Source organism: Cololabis saira, chromosome 17 (assembly GCF_033807715.1).
Source record: "Cololabis saira isolate AMF1-May2022 chromosome 17, fColSai1.1, whole genome shotgun sequence".
Classification (NCBI taxonomy): domain Eukaryota; kingdom Metazoa; phylum Chordata; class Actinopteri; order Beloniformes; family Belonidae; genus Cololabis; species Cololabis saira.
Window position 1 is genome coordinate 21,013,106 of NC_084603.1, and position 16,438 is coordinate 21,029,543.

General features: G+C 40.6%; 1 protein-coding gene across 2 annotated transcripts in view; it reads left to right on the forward strand.

The window, feature by feature from the left end:
- Positions 1 to 12,292, forward strand: part of spock2 (SPARC (osteonectin), cwcv and kazal like domains proteoglycan 2) — a 45,527-nt gene extending 33,235 nt beyond the window's left edge. Inside the window, exons 5-11 of one of the 2 annotated variants that reach the window (XM_061745572.1) lie at positions 3,798 to 3,906; positions 4,042 to 4,176; positions 7,645 to 7,863; positions 8,328 to 8,390; positions 10,663 to 10,794; positions 11,204 to 11,233; positions 11,342 to 12,292. In XM_061745572.1, the coding sequence (XP_061601556.1) occupies positions 3,798 to 3,906; positions 4,042 to 4,176; positions 7,645 to 7,863; positions 8,328 to 8,390; positions 10,663 to 10,794; positions 11,204 to 11,233; positions 11,342 to 11,487 (834 nt within the window). In that variant the 3' untranslated portion in view covers positions 11,488 to 12,292. The remainder of the gene's footprint in view (positions 1 to 3,797; positions 3,907 to 4,041; positions 4,177 to 7,644; positions 7,864 to 8,327; positions 8,391 to 10,662; positions 10,795 to 11,203; positions 11,234 to 11,341) is intronic. The other variant, XM_061745573.1, reaches the window with a different exon arrangement.
- The last annotated feature ends 4,146 nt before the right edge of the window (positions 12,293 to 16,438 follow it).

The following is a 16,438-nucleotide window of genomic DNA, read 5'->3' on the forward strand; positions in this document are numbered from 1 at the left end:
GATCAAACTCTTGCGGGAAAGACAGCTTCTTGATGATAGCATATGTCCCTTCAAAATCCCAAAACATACTGTATCTCTGCATCAATGCTGCCTTCACACAGAAGCAAGTCACCTGTGTCACAGGGGCAGATGCACTCCGACACCATCACAGACGCTGGCTTTTACATAATTCACTGATGACAGCCCAGATGGTCCTTTTCATCTTTGGCATGTGAAACCAGATGTCTGTTTTCCCCCGAAAACAACCAGAAACGTGGAGTCATCTGACCACAGAGCTCGTGTCTTCCTATCCATCTGAGACGAGCCTGTGCCCAGAAAACACCACAATGTTTGCAGGAACCGCAAATCTGGCTTTCTCCTAGTATAATAGTTCATTTTTACTGTGTTGCTGGCATCATATTGTACATTTGTTGTACTATATTTTCTCAATACTCCTAAAATATTTCCCTTATAATCGTGCCTGTTAAATAAATGTTAGACATTTGTGGCTTTCTGGACCTCTTTTTCCTGGCTCGTCAAAATGTTTGAGAGTTCAAACTGACTCGTGGGGAGTTTCAGGCTTCTAAACTGTTTATGAATCATTGAGGTGTCTGTTGTGGGTACTTGAGTACATCTTACATTGTTTACCTGCTAAGCATATAAATGTTTTGGCCGTATGAATCGAGGTGTGAGCGGTTATGAAACTGTCAGTGGAGGAGAATCAAGGCTGGATTGTAAGTATTGAGTAGATGAAAAGCGAGGACACCTCTTCTGTTAAATGTGTGAAATGTCCTCTCTCAGACCATCTGTCCTCTGTGCCCAGAGTGTGAACATCACTGCCCTCAAAAGGGTGTCTCTTATCCTGAAGATGTAGGTGGACTGCTGCGTTTTGACCTGAAAAGCTCGCTCTCCTGTGTTGTTGCTCGGCTCTTTGTTGGATGTTTTGCTCTTAGATTGAACACGTTTTTTTTTCCTGAAGGTGCTGTTATTTTTCAAATGCACAGAAATCCTTATGCTGTACTAATGTTTTTGCATAATTTCTTATTTTCCTCTTCATTTGATACTGTGGTGTTGTTTCCAGCTTTCTTTGTTTATTTCATAAAGGCTGTGTTCAGAAAACAGCTTAGACAGGTTTGAAGTGCTCCCTTAATGATGGTTTAGAGAGCCAGTGAAGGTGTTCAGTGGGTGGCCAGAGTCAATTAATCTGCTTTTTGTCTGCGTATGTTGGTTCCTTGTATACCTCAATGTTTGGACTTCTCTCATCCTCTATGTCCACTAGGGATGGGCGGTATGGACTAAAAAATGTATCACGATAATTTCTGGCATTTATCCCGATAACGATAAAAATTACGATAAAAAAAATACCAATTCAACTCCACCTTTTCAACTATAAATCTATCTCGCTCTCAGATCCGCCATGTTTGTTACACAAAAACCTCATCAACGGGAATTTATCCTTTTTTCTTTCTGGCTCATTTCTTTCTTTCTTTCTTTCTTTCTTTCTTTCTTTCTTTCTTTCTTTCTTTCTTTCTTTCTTTCTTTCTTTCTTTCTTTCTTTCAGGCTCATTTCCTTCCTTCCTTCCTTCCTTCCTTTTTCCCTTCCTTCCTTCCTCCTGCTCTATCCTTCCTTCTTCCCTTCCTCTTTTCTCCCTACCTACCTTCCTTCCTTCCTTCCTTCCTTCCTTCCTTCCTTCCTTCCTTCCTTCCTTCCTTCCTTCCTTCCTTCCTTCCTATCTTCCTTCCTTCCTTCCTTCCTATCTTCCTATCTTCCTATCTTCCTTCCTTCCTTCGTTCCTTCGTTCCTTCCTTCACGTACGTTGTGCGTGGATTTAACGCAGAACTATAAATCAGCTTTACACAAAAAAATCATCAACGGGAATTTATCGTTTTTACCGCGAGATGACAATTTCTTATCGTGAGGAATTTTTTTGACGGTATATCGTGAACGGTAAAATATCGCCCATCCCTAATGTCCACAGCACAGTCCAAAAAAAGGCAGCTTGCTATTTTTCTCTTGCTCTCAGGTGAACTTTTGTATTGCTGTCCTCTGAGTTGATGTGTTTGCTCAAACAGCTGACTTCTCGAGTTTGCATTTTGACCCAAATGTGTCAGAGTAACCCAGAATAATCCATGTTTTGTCTGTAAAGCCTTAATTGTATCCAAAATACTTGGTTGAGAGGCAGCGGTTCAGCGGGACACGCATCTGTTCGGCGTATGAAATTGTTCCTGTCATTTAAGCATCCTGAAACCCCCCATCACTCAGTAACAACTGAAGGAACCAACAAAGACGTTCAGTCTGGGTCTGCTGGACTGACCCAGCTCTCTCTGCTCGAAGAAATTCAGTAACAGTAATAGTAGTAGTTCTCAGAATTCTACAGTGCAAACAAGCTGTGATCAAAAAAAGAAATAAAATGTAGTCTGATGTCGACCATAAAAAACATACCACAGTTGTTGCACTGAACAGCATGTAATTTTTTACTGTTTGAATTCACATCCAGCTGCACTGAGCTGCCTGTTTATCAGCAGCAAGTCTGCTGTATAAAAGAATGTCTCAACAATCGATCCTTCTTTCACAAATATTCACATTTTTCCTTGAAATAATGTTAGTTTGTAAGTTATGGCCTTTCTCCAGGCTGACATTTGTACTACTGTTGAATTATGGTCTGTACTTCTGTGCTTTTCTCTTTAGTACAGACATTATGAGGTTATAAAGCATCGGTGCTCTATTTACAGGTTGTCTCTGGCTTTTACAGATGACCAAAACAATCAATGCAGGTTTTTTATTTTCTCAGAAAAAGCCATACAATGAAGAAAAATAACCATTGCATGTACATTACCCACAGAAGAGGAATTATTGACAACACTCCTCTCAGTGAGGCAGGAAAAACTATGCTCCTGCATGTGCCGATCAAACATCACATATGCCGGGTGGTTGGATGTGTTCCAACCATATGTTCACATATGTCACACATACAATTAATCAAAGCTTTAAAGGAGCTTGAGGCCGGATTGAGGCAGGATTTATGAAAGAAATCCGTATACGTTTTAAGTTTTCTAGTAATAATGTCAGATGAAGCGTTCCAAACCAAAAAGAATGAGCCCTCTACCGTATCTCTCCGTTGCCTTGAACAGGCTGTGTGCTGCAAAATGTGCTGCAATTCGGGCCCAAATTTCCCGCGCTGCCCTGCGGATGTGTCACATGACGCTGCATGTGCGTTCTCCCCGTTCTCCCGTGCCGGCTTCACTGTTGGCTGCAGTACCCCCAACAGCCGTCGTGGTGAAGGGTGGCGCTATAGAGTCTCATTTCTTAAAAGGAGCCTCATGCTCCTTTAAACCTGTGTAATATATCTGCAAACTGTATTGTGACTTTTAGGGTAATAACTTAGGAACACCTTACAAACTCAGAGCTGAACAGCATGAGGAAACCATCATGGGAAAAACTGAGGCAAAGACATATAACATGTGTCTTCAGAGGGACCGATGGGTGGCTTGTGGTGGCCGAATCCTGCGCGTTCAGGGATTAATCCCTTGCCTTTGATCTCTATCCTCAACCTTGCATATGAGCAGAGGTTGGAAAGCACTTTTAAGAGCAGGTCTCCGATTTGAATCAAGACTTACAGTCAGTCAACTCATGAATATTTGATCTGTGCTGCAGCAATTACTCATTTTGGTTCACCTTTGCGTCCCCTTGCCGATGTTGTGTGTGTGTGTGTGTGTGTGTGTGTGTGTGTGTGTGTGTGTGTGTGTGTGTGTGTGTGTGTGTGTGTGTATGTGTGTGTGTGTGTGTGTGTGTGTGTGTGTGTGCGTGCGTACACCAGTGCAAGCTGGAGCAGCAGGCGTGTCTCACAGGGAAGGATCTCACCCTGAAGTGTCCAGGTCTGTGTCCTTGTCCAAATGTGGCCCCTACATCCAAGGAGGGTAGACATGGTAAGATTACTACGACAAAACAAAAAATGAGCATGACAGTTGCTATATCAAGATTCCCATCTCTTTTTTTTACCCTCACACATGCTCTAAACACAGCAAGTTATATCGGTTGAGCAAATGTCATCCTGCACACAGAGAGCTGTACCGGACAGGATCTGTCTGATCTGGGGGAGCGTCTGAGGGATTGGTTCCAGCTGCTGCAGAGCAATGCCAAGCAGAACAACAACAGCAAGCCCGGGGCCAGAGCCACTGCAGCCAGCTCCACATCAGGTTAGAGCTCATACCAAACAAATCCCCAACTGTTCAAACTATAAAGATATCAAGAAAAATGATTACATTAAGTTACATATCTCAATGAACAAAAAGACTGTTGCTGCCCAAGTGCCACCACTCAGATAACAGTGGACTCACTGCACAAGTCTGCAAGCGTTTCATCAATAAATAACATTTCAACCTTTTGGAAGTCACAATTATTAATTAGAAAAGCAAAAATTAGGCTCAACATAGAAATAGAATCTTGGTTATGCTACTACTGCTTTCATTGGATGCCACATTTTAGAACAGTTACACTGCTGGAAACAGTTTTGGGTGGATGGAGCAGGAAATGTAGTATCACACATAAAAGGCAAAAGTGTACTTCGATACGCAAGAAGCTCACACCCTGCTAGGTTAATAGGTCTTAATGACTGGTTAGTTTCACAAAAAACCTTTATTTGTCTTCCCAAGAAAGTAGCTTAGCACTTTCACCTCGGCTGTGACACTTAAATAAATCACTAAAAGTTAAGATGAACTGGATCTAAATTTGGAGGATGACTGGTGGGACGCTGCTCTTAAAAAGATTTACACAAGTTCATCCTGCGCTCACAGTTAGCTTACAGTTTAAAGTACTGTTTAGAGTCCACTTTTCTAAAGCTCGACTCTCACAGATCTATCCCAGTGTCACTGACGAATGCGACAAATGTCATGCCTCGTCCTGCAATTTAACCCATATGTTTTACTCTTACCCACTACTTTCTCGCTTTTGGTGGAATTATTTTGACACCATGTCAAAAATACTCTCGGTGAATATAAAAGTCTCCCCCCATGTTGCCATATTCGGGCTCCCAGAGGACCATGGCCGGTTTACTTCAAATCAAATAGACATTTTGGCTTTTACTTCCTTACTGGCAAGACGCCACCTTCTTCTCCACTGGAAGTCGACTAAGGCTCCTTCTAGTACCCAGTGGCTCAACGACACCATGTTTTTTCTGAAGCTGGAAAAGATTAAATATTCACTGAAGGGTAGTTGCAACAAATTTTATAATAAATGGCTTCCCTTTCTTACATTCTTCCACTCTCTCCAGTCCCTGCCTCCTGATTGACGGATCCCCCCCCTCCCTCTCTTCTCTCATTCCTCTCTTTCTTCCTCCTTTTTATTTATCTTTTTATTTACTTATCTTTTGTTTTTGGGTTTTTTGTTTTTTTTTGCTTTGGGTTTTTTGTTTTCTTTTTTTTCTCCCCCTTTTTATTCATCAATTTTTTTAATTCATACTGTTTAGCTTAAATACTTAAATATTACTTATATATAAGAATATAATAATTTTCGTGTATTTGTCATTGTTTTGTGTGGATTTTTTGTTCTGTTCTTAATCCAAAAAAAAAAAAAAAAGGAGGTAGACTGTATATCTTTTTTTGTTTATTCCTGTTCAACTGTGCCTTACCCCCTAATAAAAATATCAAAAACAAATAAATCACTAAAAGTTAAGTAGATGTAGAGACGTTGCACTAGTGTGGTTCAGCAGTTTATATGGAGACTGCTAGTTTACTTGTGTAGCAGTGTGAGTGCCACGGGGCCCGACCGACAGGATGGAGAGACACAGAGTTTTGTGCAGAACCCTCTTTATTAACTCAAATCACCCAGGACCCAGTGCACAAGCACCTCACGCCAGCAGCACCTCAGCAGCAGAGCCCTTGCTGCTGTGCAGCTATGCCTTATGAAGGCTGGCAGGGTGGAGAGGCTGATTGGGCCCACCTGTGCCCTAATCAGCCTGAGTGGCTGCAGCTCCTCCACCCTGCCACACTTGCTCTTGCACTCTGATGTCTCTTAACCTCTTATCTTTTATTCTCTGACAAAGTTGGCCCTTAGATGGTGAAAAAGAAGGAAGATAAGAAATATGAAAATAGTATTTAAGTAGAAAACCAAACGAGCCAGAGGAGATGGAGACTGCACATGAATGAATCACATTCTAAAGGAAAAAATCACTGACAATAGCAACAAAAACGAAAGAAATGTGAAAGAAAACAGCCAACGCTGATGAAAGGTGTCAAGTAGGGAAGGTTAAAGCGTTAAAGTGTTCACTAAATGTTGTAGTGAGTTGGTGCATCTGGGGGGCAAATAAAGATCTGAGGCGCGCATTGTGTTTAGTTATGTTTTTAGGTTTGATGTCTTACAGAAAAATGAGAAATCACAAGGTACAACTATCTGTGTTGTTAGGAATTGACTAAATAAAGTGGAGTTTGAGAATAAAAAAGATCAGTGCAGACATTGTTCCTGTTTGTCATCTGGGCTTATTCACTGTTTATTGTCTTTGGATATTCATCATCTGTGATGAAATCAGTTATCACCAGCTCCCCCCTAACTAAAGCTAACGTTTATTCAGTCAGCATTCAACCTATGTGTAGCATCATTTCCATAAGCGAAGTACTGTTAACCATTTCAAGGACTGCACAGAAATCCATCTGTGTTGGTGAAAAAAAAGCAATGCCTTACTCCACAAGGTGAGATTAGGGCTGTGCGATTAATCGATTTTAAATCTAAATCGGATTTATTAATCAAGACGATGTTAAAAAAAGGAAAATCGGAAAATTGATTTTCCTTTTTTTCAGCTGGCTGCATTACAGACAGAGCTCGTTTAGTCATCTTTGTTTGGTCAAGAAAATTATAAATGTTGTCACTTTACTAAACTCAAGGAGGATTTACAGTATCTTTCAATTGCACTTCATTCCCAATAGGGACATTCGTTTGCTATTTTTCTTTAAAAATAAAGATAAAATATTTGAAACAATTTATTCCATTGTCTTTTGTAGTTTTACCAAAAAAATCGAAATCGAAATCGAAAATCAGGGTTTCAGAGAAAAAAATCGGGATTTTATTTTTGTCCAAAATCGCCCAGGCCTAGGTGAGATCAATGTAGATCTAGTCCTATTGTCAACCAGACATGATTTCTTAGACAAAACGTCTTATGTAGTCAAAAAAATAGACCATAATAAATGATCTTCCAGCTTTTTAGCAGCAACCATTGGTCTCTACAAACTTTAAAGCCACTCTATAGGTGTGTTTTTATTAGCAGGGATTCAGAGTAAACCACCGGACAGGAACCTCTAGGGTGGACCAGCATGTCTCCATTACACCGTTACACCACACAGGAACTGTTGACTGAAGAAATAACACAGTTGAGGACGAGGTGGCTTTGATGTGCATTTTCTTTTTGTTTGCAAACTGCCGGAAGCATAAAAAAAGACGAAAAAATACAAATGCAGCAAAAAAGAAAGAGAAGAAGAAACATATAAACAAGAAATGCTTTTTGTAAACATACACCAGGGAGGATAAAATTAATAATAACTGAAAGAAACCTGCAGATATATTTTTTTTTAAACAAAAAAAACCTGCAGATATTTTTCTGTGCACCGGCATGGCTGTATTTTCCATTTGTGTTGCTGGCGTCTGATATAAGTGATAGTTTGTCTTTATGTGGACAGTGCTGGACAGGAGCCTGGTAGCCAGTTGTAAGGACTCCATAGGCTGGATGTTCTCCAAACTGGACACCAACAATGACCTGTATCTGGACCAGGCTGAACTGGCTGCCATCAACCTGGACAAGTACGAGATCTGCATCCGTCCCTTCTTCAACTCCTGCGACTCTTACATGGACGGCAAGGTCTCCACTGCTGAATGGTGCCTCTGCTTTTGGAGAGAGAGTGAGTAATCTGGGAGTAATGTGAAGTTTGTGTCGAAGGGCACAGTCTCATGTCTGCATGCCGGCATTTTCCTCTTGGTGCACATTTTGAGCTTCCAGACGCTCAGGTGTACTAGCCTCTGTGTTTTGTCCTGATCCATCACTATTCATACCCCCTATTTGGCCACCTATATCTTTATGAGGTGAGAAGGTCATCCCATAAAGGGAATTAAAACATTCCTGCCGCTGGTTGACAACCCAGTTTTCCCACAGCTCTCAAGAGATCGAAAATATCCGCCAACCAGCTGAACAGAAACTCTGTAGGTCAGTGCTTTATTTAGAACATCGATGCTTGAGAATTAATTTAGATATTGCAGGAAAACGTGGTTTAATTTCAATACAGAGTTCAATTATGCTCTTTGATATTTTTTCCACTCTTCTTCTTCTGACGCTAACTGTGGCATTACCTCCTATGTATCTTTCAAGAGCCCCCCTGCCTGGCTGAACTGGAGAGGATCCAAATACTGGATGGCGGCAAGAGAAAGTTTGGTGGGTATTTGTTTTCTAATAAAAGCATTTCAACCCAATTAGATATGTATTTACTTAGTGACGATTTTCATTGAGCAGAGTACAAGCAGGAGGTGGAGATTAGTCCTTGATCAACCCTGTGGATTAAAACTCTATACTGACAGACGGCAGAGAATTACAGCCATCAGTCTGTCCTACATGTATGAGTAAACGGGTGAATATGAGAATGTGTGTGTACATATTTGGACAGGAGTGTGTGTGTCTGTGTGAGCACTGCAGATTGTGGTTGCCTGACTTGGTTCTTAATCAAGACTCTCCAAGGACACTGGACAGCAGGCCTGCCAGCAAGACACTCAGACGTCCCCCCTGAAAGATTGCACTGACGTTCACTTTTCACCCCATATTGTTTTTTTTATACTGTTATAACATTATTAGTGTCTACATTTAACTTCATTACACATGCATCTGTCTCCAAAGACATGATAGCAAGGTTAGGTATGGCCAATGTGTTATTGTCTTGTAATATGTGTAAACCTAATAGTTCAGAATTATAATATTTCCGGTCCAAATTTAAATTTTTTTCCTTCATCATAGATTTGCAACCAGTTCCGTCCTTATTCCACAGAATGAAGTCAGAAAAAAATAATATCAATTAGTGCTGTCAGGCGATTAAAAAAATTAATTAATCTAATTAATCGCATTTTAATCTCATATCTGCTAAAGGTCCCCAAATAAAGAATTCGAATTCTAGGACATTACAAAATTGCAGTGCATGACTAATCAATTGAATACACTAAGAAGAGAAGCTTTGAAATCCACATTTTTATTGGTGAAGTGTGTTTCATAAATGAAATTCAAAAGAAAAAATATCTTCCTGTTCAGATGGTCGTGGATCTGTGCACGTTGGGCCGGGACCAATTTCAATCGTCGTCCACGATTGGAATTGGACTGCAATCAGCAGCAACCCACTTTGTGATTGAGTTTGTCAGTTTTTCTGTCGTGGCTTTGCTCAATTCGTTTCCCAGATTCTGCAAGTGTGGGTTGGCGAAGTGAGCTCACGCTAGCACTAGTACCCGTAACGTTTACAGTGGAACTTGTCCGGACATGTTTAACGTTTAAATGATAATTCAGGCTGGAGCAGCTCCGGTGATAGGAAAATTCTTTTTTACAAAATGCACAAATCACCGCGTTCTTGTTGATAGTCCCGTCTTCTTTCTTTACATAAACTTGCCGTTCAAAGGCCCTAGCAAAGATTTGCTCGCCTTGCTTCCCTGAGTCGCGTCCAGGTCTGTCGCCGTACTTTGTTTGACTAGCCACGCAGGTGGGAAGTGACCTGCCAAGTGGCCTACGGGTCCTTCAATGGGCCAAATTTAAAATGCTTTGCCACTCATAATTAATTGCACTAATTTTCATAATGCGTTAATTAACAGTGTAATTAATTAATCTAATTAACGCGCTAAACTGACAGCCCTAATATCAATCTGTAAAAAGTTCACACAGACACCGCTATGTCACCACCGCAGTCGCATCTCAGCCCTGCCCTCAAGCATTATACTAGAACTAGGCTATAATTCACAAAATGAGCATAATCGTCTCTTAAATAGACCTTCAAATGTGATTCAAAGGTGATTTATACAATAAAAGGTTGACTGAGATTAGAAGTCAATTGAGATACATTTCTTGGCTTATCTTGTCTCGTGATTGAAAGTCTATGAGCATAACTGTGTATGTGCATTGTTTTTATTAGCAGTGAATAGATGCAGGCATTCCCTTAATTGAATATTTTAAATATAAAACACCAGAACTAAAGGGACATTACAGTTAAACTAGCAGCAAAAACAAAAGGCAATTTTAATGACTGTGAAGCCGGGGCAGTCACCAGTGAAGTAGGGAGATGGAAATCTGGGTTATTTATTGTCTCAGTTGGAATAATGAACAGAACAAAAACTGATGAAAAAGCAACAGATTGATGAACTTTCTAAAGTCAGAAGAAACCATCAAAAGGATAAAAAAAAGAAAGAAATGGTCGGATAACAAACGCATGAACACATAGACTGCTATTTGCACTGTATGCTTGCTATTTTCTTAAACAGCTTTTGGAAGCATAAAGCGCTGCATAAGCCAACTACCTTCTTATACCAGAAAATCTCCAAAAACAACCTTTCAAGATTACATTTCTCCACCAGAGAAGCCAACCTTACTCATGAGTTGGAGAGACTTTGTGGTATGTAGGGTAAAGTCATTTTACTACTCTTGATCCATATCTATTTATGTGTGTTCATGGCATTGCCAGGTCGATTCATCCCCAGCTGCAATGAAGACGGTTACTATAGGAAGCAGCAGTGTGACAGGGGGGAGTGCTGGTGTGTTGACCAGAACGGAGGAGAAGTAGCTGGATCTAGGATCCGCGGCAAGCCAGACTGTGGTAAGTCCCGCAGATTTCATCAGCTGAACAGAATCTGAACTTGAAAAGTGAATGTACCCAGAATATCCTATGCGTATAAGCCTGCTTCTTTGCTGTAACCCCACGTGCATTCTGCACAAGGCCTCCTCTATCATACAGTAAATGACTGAGGCACGATGCAACATAGCTCACTTCAGGGACCGGTCCCATGTGCATGTGTCTGGAGTCATTTGCATTCTAAAAACGCTGCTTGTCGCTGTGAGAAAAATCTTACAAGATAAATGAATCCTGCTTGAACTGAACTTGTGCTTGATAAGAATGGTTCCCCGGTAAGGGTTGGAAAAAGGCTATTAAAATCCAGACCGTCAAACACATCCCTCAATAGTTTTTCTTTTTTTTTTTGCTTTGCAACTGGACTCGATGTTTGTAGAGCGATCTCATCATTTTGTCTTTGGAATAGGTACGTCTCCATCAAGCTGAGTTTATAGCGCGACGGCACGCAGTGGATAATTCAATTTCCCCACATTCCCTGCCGCTGCTGGAAGTTTTATTTCTCTCCTTCTTTCAGATTATGAAATGACATATTCGGGAGATTTTGGCAGCGGGGTTGGATGGGAGGACGAGGAGGAGAAGGAAGCTGAGGAGACTGCAGAGGAGGCTGAAGAGGAAGAGGGAGAGGTCGGAGAGGTGGATGATGGGGGATACATCTGGTAGTTGGCCAACGTTTATTCCAGCTTCTCCGCAGGAACATTTTGATGGTCCCAAGCACACACACACTCACACACACACACACATCCTGCAGGTATATGGACATGATGAATTGCTCACACTGAACAAACACTCACTTAGGAAAATGTGAGCAAGAGGGTCTTAATAAATTGGGAGGGTCAACATGCTTATGGGAGGATTTAACATTACAGGATGTTCTTAGCAAGGGAGGGGGAAATGTCACTGTTTAGAATTTCGGGTCCTGAGTCGAGATTTTTGTCCTTCGTACTTGTGAATCTTTGTTCTCTTTTGTTGTTTGTCCTTTGAACAATCTTTGAGAAGTTTTCAGCTATTGCATAATAGAGATTTTAAGAAGCAGGTGCTCGTTATTGTGGTTGCATTAAATTGAGCTTTTTTGGGGTGCATCTCAATAGTCCAAATTGGTTTCTTTCGTGTTTATAGGTCAACAATATTTCAATAACCAGCTTTGGTTTTTTAGGTGGGAAACTGCCAACAAAGACAAGAAGCCACATTTGAATATTGAAAAGCACCCGTTGACTTTATAATTTCAATGTCATGCGCTTTGGCTCATATGTGACAGTAGTGCTCTGTCTCATTCATAAAGAAGCTTCCCCCATCACTTTAGCTTGTACATAATGTGTGTATCAGAAGACAGAATGTCACCTACTAGTCAATGCCTTGAAAGACTAGCAGATTATACTGCTTAGCTGACAAGTGTACATCGTATCATAATGTGGATCAAATATTGTGTTTAATTAAAAAAATAAAATAAAATAAACTTATCGCTGTGGCCAAGCTGGCCATCATTCACCTGAGTTTGGGCTTTTTTTTTCCCTTATCACATGTAAGATGTTTTTTTTTTCAAAGAACAGTATGTATTCAGTGACAGCTGCAAAACTCTAAGGGCCCGATTTACTAAGATCCTAAATAAAGAGTACTAAATTGCGTGTGCACTGAAAAAGTTTGCGCGTGTTGTTGTGTGTTTTGCGGGTGATCAACTAAGATTGCGTGCGCAATTGATAACAGGTGCAAACCGCAGTATTTAAATGAGGTGTTGCGTGTCTTACGGTTTGCGAGCGCAAAATGAAATTTGACGAGTTGGAGTTAGAGATATTAGTGGAAGAGGCAAATTGTTGTGCCGTATTCAGCACCCCTGCCGTGAAAAGCACCCCCTCGTATATTCAATGATAAGTAGACCAAGAAAAAAAACAACACACTGACACTTCAATATATTTATATATACACACTCACACAAACACATACTTAGGAGTTTATATTATATATATTTACAAATATTATGGAAGACAACACAGTAAGCAGGCTATTAATTAATGACATCAATAACCATTTACCCGATTTTTGTTATCTGTGACTGTGATTGTGGGAACGTATGACTATTGTGGAATCCATGAGCGCATTTAAACATGAATCATTAACACAAAACTGGACGCTAAACAGAACGTGACACGGAATGAGAATATCATTTTGTCAGACGAGGGGGTGCTTTTCACGGCAGGGGTGCTGAATACGGCACAACACCGGACCGGGGTATGACAACTGCAGAACAAGTATAGGCGCACAATAAGAAACACTTTTTTCTCCATGAAAACACGTGATTTATTTATTATCACAAATAAAAAAATGAATGTGCCTCCTGTGGCAACCTTTTGCTGAAAAATACTCAATTTAACATTCAAATAAAATATTTCTCCTTTTGCATGTGGAGAATCCTCACCACAAGTTGAGCCATCCCCACCCCAGTCCTCAAATCAGGCACCAACAAGCATCCCTGCGTAATGCTGGGCAGATTAGCACCTTCCTTTCGAATGTATTAAATACAGACGCAATCACAATCCCCGCAAAAACTTTCAGGCTTGGTAAATCTCATTGCGTTTGGTAAATGGACATATTTGCATTTTCCCCTCCCAGTATTTAGCGATTTCTGGCGGGTACGCCCCATATTGATTATTCATCAGGGCAAGCGCGTGTGCTATTTTGCTCATTTGAGAGGCGCAGTCCTCTTTGCACGCTGTTAGTAGATCAGCTTGCACATTGGTTTGCGGGTGATGTCAAGTTTGCACACGTTTTTACGCACGCAAACCTTTAGTAAATCAGGCCCTAAGACTGAAATGAACAACCTTGGACTCCATCGTACTGAATGATGTCAGAAATCTCCAGCCTCTATGCCACCAAATGTTATGGTGCAAAAATAAAGGACTCCCCCTCCACACACACACACACACACACACACACACACACACACACACACACACACACACACACACACACACACACACACACACACACACACACACACACACACACACACACACACACACACACACACACACACACACACACACACACACACACACACACACACAAAAACATTACTCAAGGTGATCCAGGTCTTTATAACCGATAAGATGAAAAAGGTGTAGAGACCTCTGGGATGGAAAGTTTTTAAAGAAGGACAAGTAGTAGGATACAGCATATCGAATTCAACATGATAAATACTGTACACCTATTATATGCTGACATCTCAGGCGTGGAAAGTTTTCCCTGTAGCTCTGTTGTGTCATTCATTTCAGTAGAACACCCACAAGCGACTCAAAAATCACAAAATGAATGAGGTGTCTGTTTGCAAGCGTCTCGGAACAATGGGCCACACCTGTGAAGGTGTAAAGAAAAGTCTCACCCGATGGAGCTGCAGGGCTTGGACAGCTTTTGCTGCTTCGGCTCATCATGTTTGCATTGGCAAACATTGCCATTAGCCCAGTGGTAATATGAGGGTGAAGATGTAATTTTAAACTTGTCAAACTCCAACAAGGTACTTTAGAAAGTGTCACTCATTCACACAGGTACAACACTTGTACTGTAAACTGTACATGCAGTGGTGCAGGTGCCTGCCGCAAATGTTTTTCTGCACTCAAAAAGTATGTTTGTATTACATTTGTAGCTTTACAATTCACATGTATTTGGAGATAGTTACTTAAAATTGTGCTTTTAAAGTAAAAAAACAAACTATGTTGAGTTATTTGATATGACAGATTTAACATCAGAAGCATTAACAGGGAGCAAATGTCCTTTAAAATTTACAGAACACCTAAATCACACAGCAGAATATAATGAGGGAATTATTCAAATTGAATATCTTTGCAAGTGGAAATTTTGTCATTTGTTGAAAACAAAATACATTTATGAATAGTTTTGACATGGAAATAATCAACCCATTCAGGGCTGAAATCCAAATCACCCCGAAAACAAAAATAAGAAGCAATATTATGAGCTTTTACAACTTGCCTAAGCTTTATCACGACAACTTCCACTGTGATCCAGTAACATGTGCAGCCTCCTCATGCCTTTATACCCTCCAGATAACCTCAGAGAAGGCTCCTGATGACTCAGTGGATGGAGTCCTGGGAGATCTTTACCCAAACCTGGACCTGGACCCTCGTGAGCTGCTGGACAGCCTGTGGTTGTACTTGCCAGTCTGATGTGCTAATACACAACACTCCTTAGATGATTAAGATGATGGGGAAACGGGAGGGCCAGTCAATGGTATCAATCCCTTCACCATTAAGGAACCTCCTGCACCAGGAGGAACCCATGACCCTTATCAACATAGTCTTACAATCAGTTTCAGGACTTCATCAACGTACTGAGCAGCAGATGGGATTCTTTTGGCTATCACATTGAGGTCTGTGCAACCCTTCGTTCGTTCGTTTTTATTTATTTTGAACATGTATAAAAAAGAAAGCAAGAAAAAAAAGATAAGAGAAACAAATACAGGTGGGCATTCCACCACATAAAGAGAAAAAAAATCAAAAAACATATTTCAGTTACATGTTCGAAAAGGAGTGGGAGGAAGTATAAACGTATTTAATCCCACCCCTTTTCCACAACTAAACATAAATTATATGCCTGTATTTACGTTTTATACAATACACTAATTTATATAAATAAATATATATAATTTTTACAAAAATAACCTGTTTAATACCAAATGTAAGCTCTATCATAAATCGAATATAACTATGATATAAATATAATATGACTATGATATAAATATAATATGTATATCTATACAAACATACAAAGACAACATGACGAAATTGCAAAACACACACAGCTGCTGATCTTTAAACACAGTCTTCACTTTTATACCTCAAATAAACTATGTTTTTATATTTCTTCTTAAATTGTTTTATGTTTGTACATTATTTTAACTCCAAATTCAACCCTCCAAGGATATGCCTCTCCAGACATTGACCCCCCCCCTGCCACACCTAACTGGTCATGCTGGGCCATGTTACAGGCAGTGTAACATTCACCACAGCCTCTTGAAACTCTTTAACATCCACTACAGGCCATCAGTGTAAACCTGCTCTTATCTGTGAAGATAATACGGTGCCATAGGCAGGCCTGCCAACTCTGATGGTCTCTGGTGAATGCCGGTCAAGCTGCACAGTGCTGGACTGGGAGCATAGGTCACAATGGAGAACATCTGGCCCTCAGGCCACCCTCATGAAGTCTGTTTGTGACTGCTTGGTGAAAGATATGAGCTGAGAGACATCACATTACAGGTAGCTGCACAACCTGTACCACCTGATTGGACTCCATGTGCAGCTGCATCTTACCAGCAGTTACAAACACACTTGCACAACACAGTAGGAATCTGCCAGGTAGGATAAGCACAGAGCAATTGTCTATGACAGGGGTCGGCAACCCGCGGCTCTAGAGCCGCATGCGGCTCTTTAGCGCCGCCCTAGTGGCTCCTGGAGCTTTTTCAAAAATGTTTTCCCTTTTTCCTTATTTTTTTCCTTTTTTTCTCTTTTTTATCTCTTTCTTTCTTATTTTTTTCTCTTTTACTCTTTTCTTCCCTTTTCCTTTCTTTTTTAATCTCAACATTTCAACTTTTTTCTTGAAATTTTGA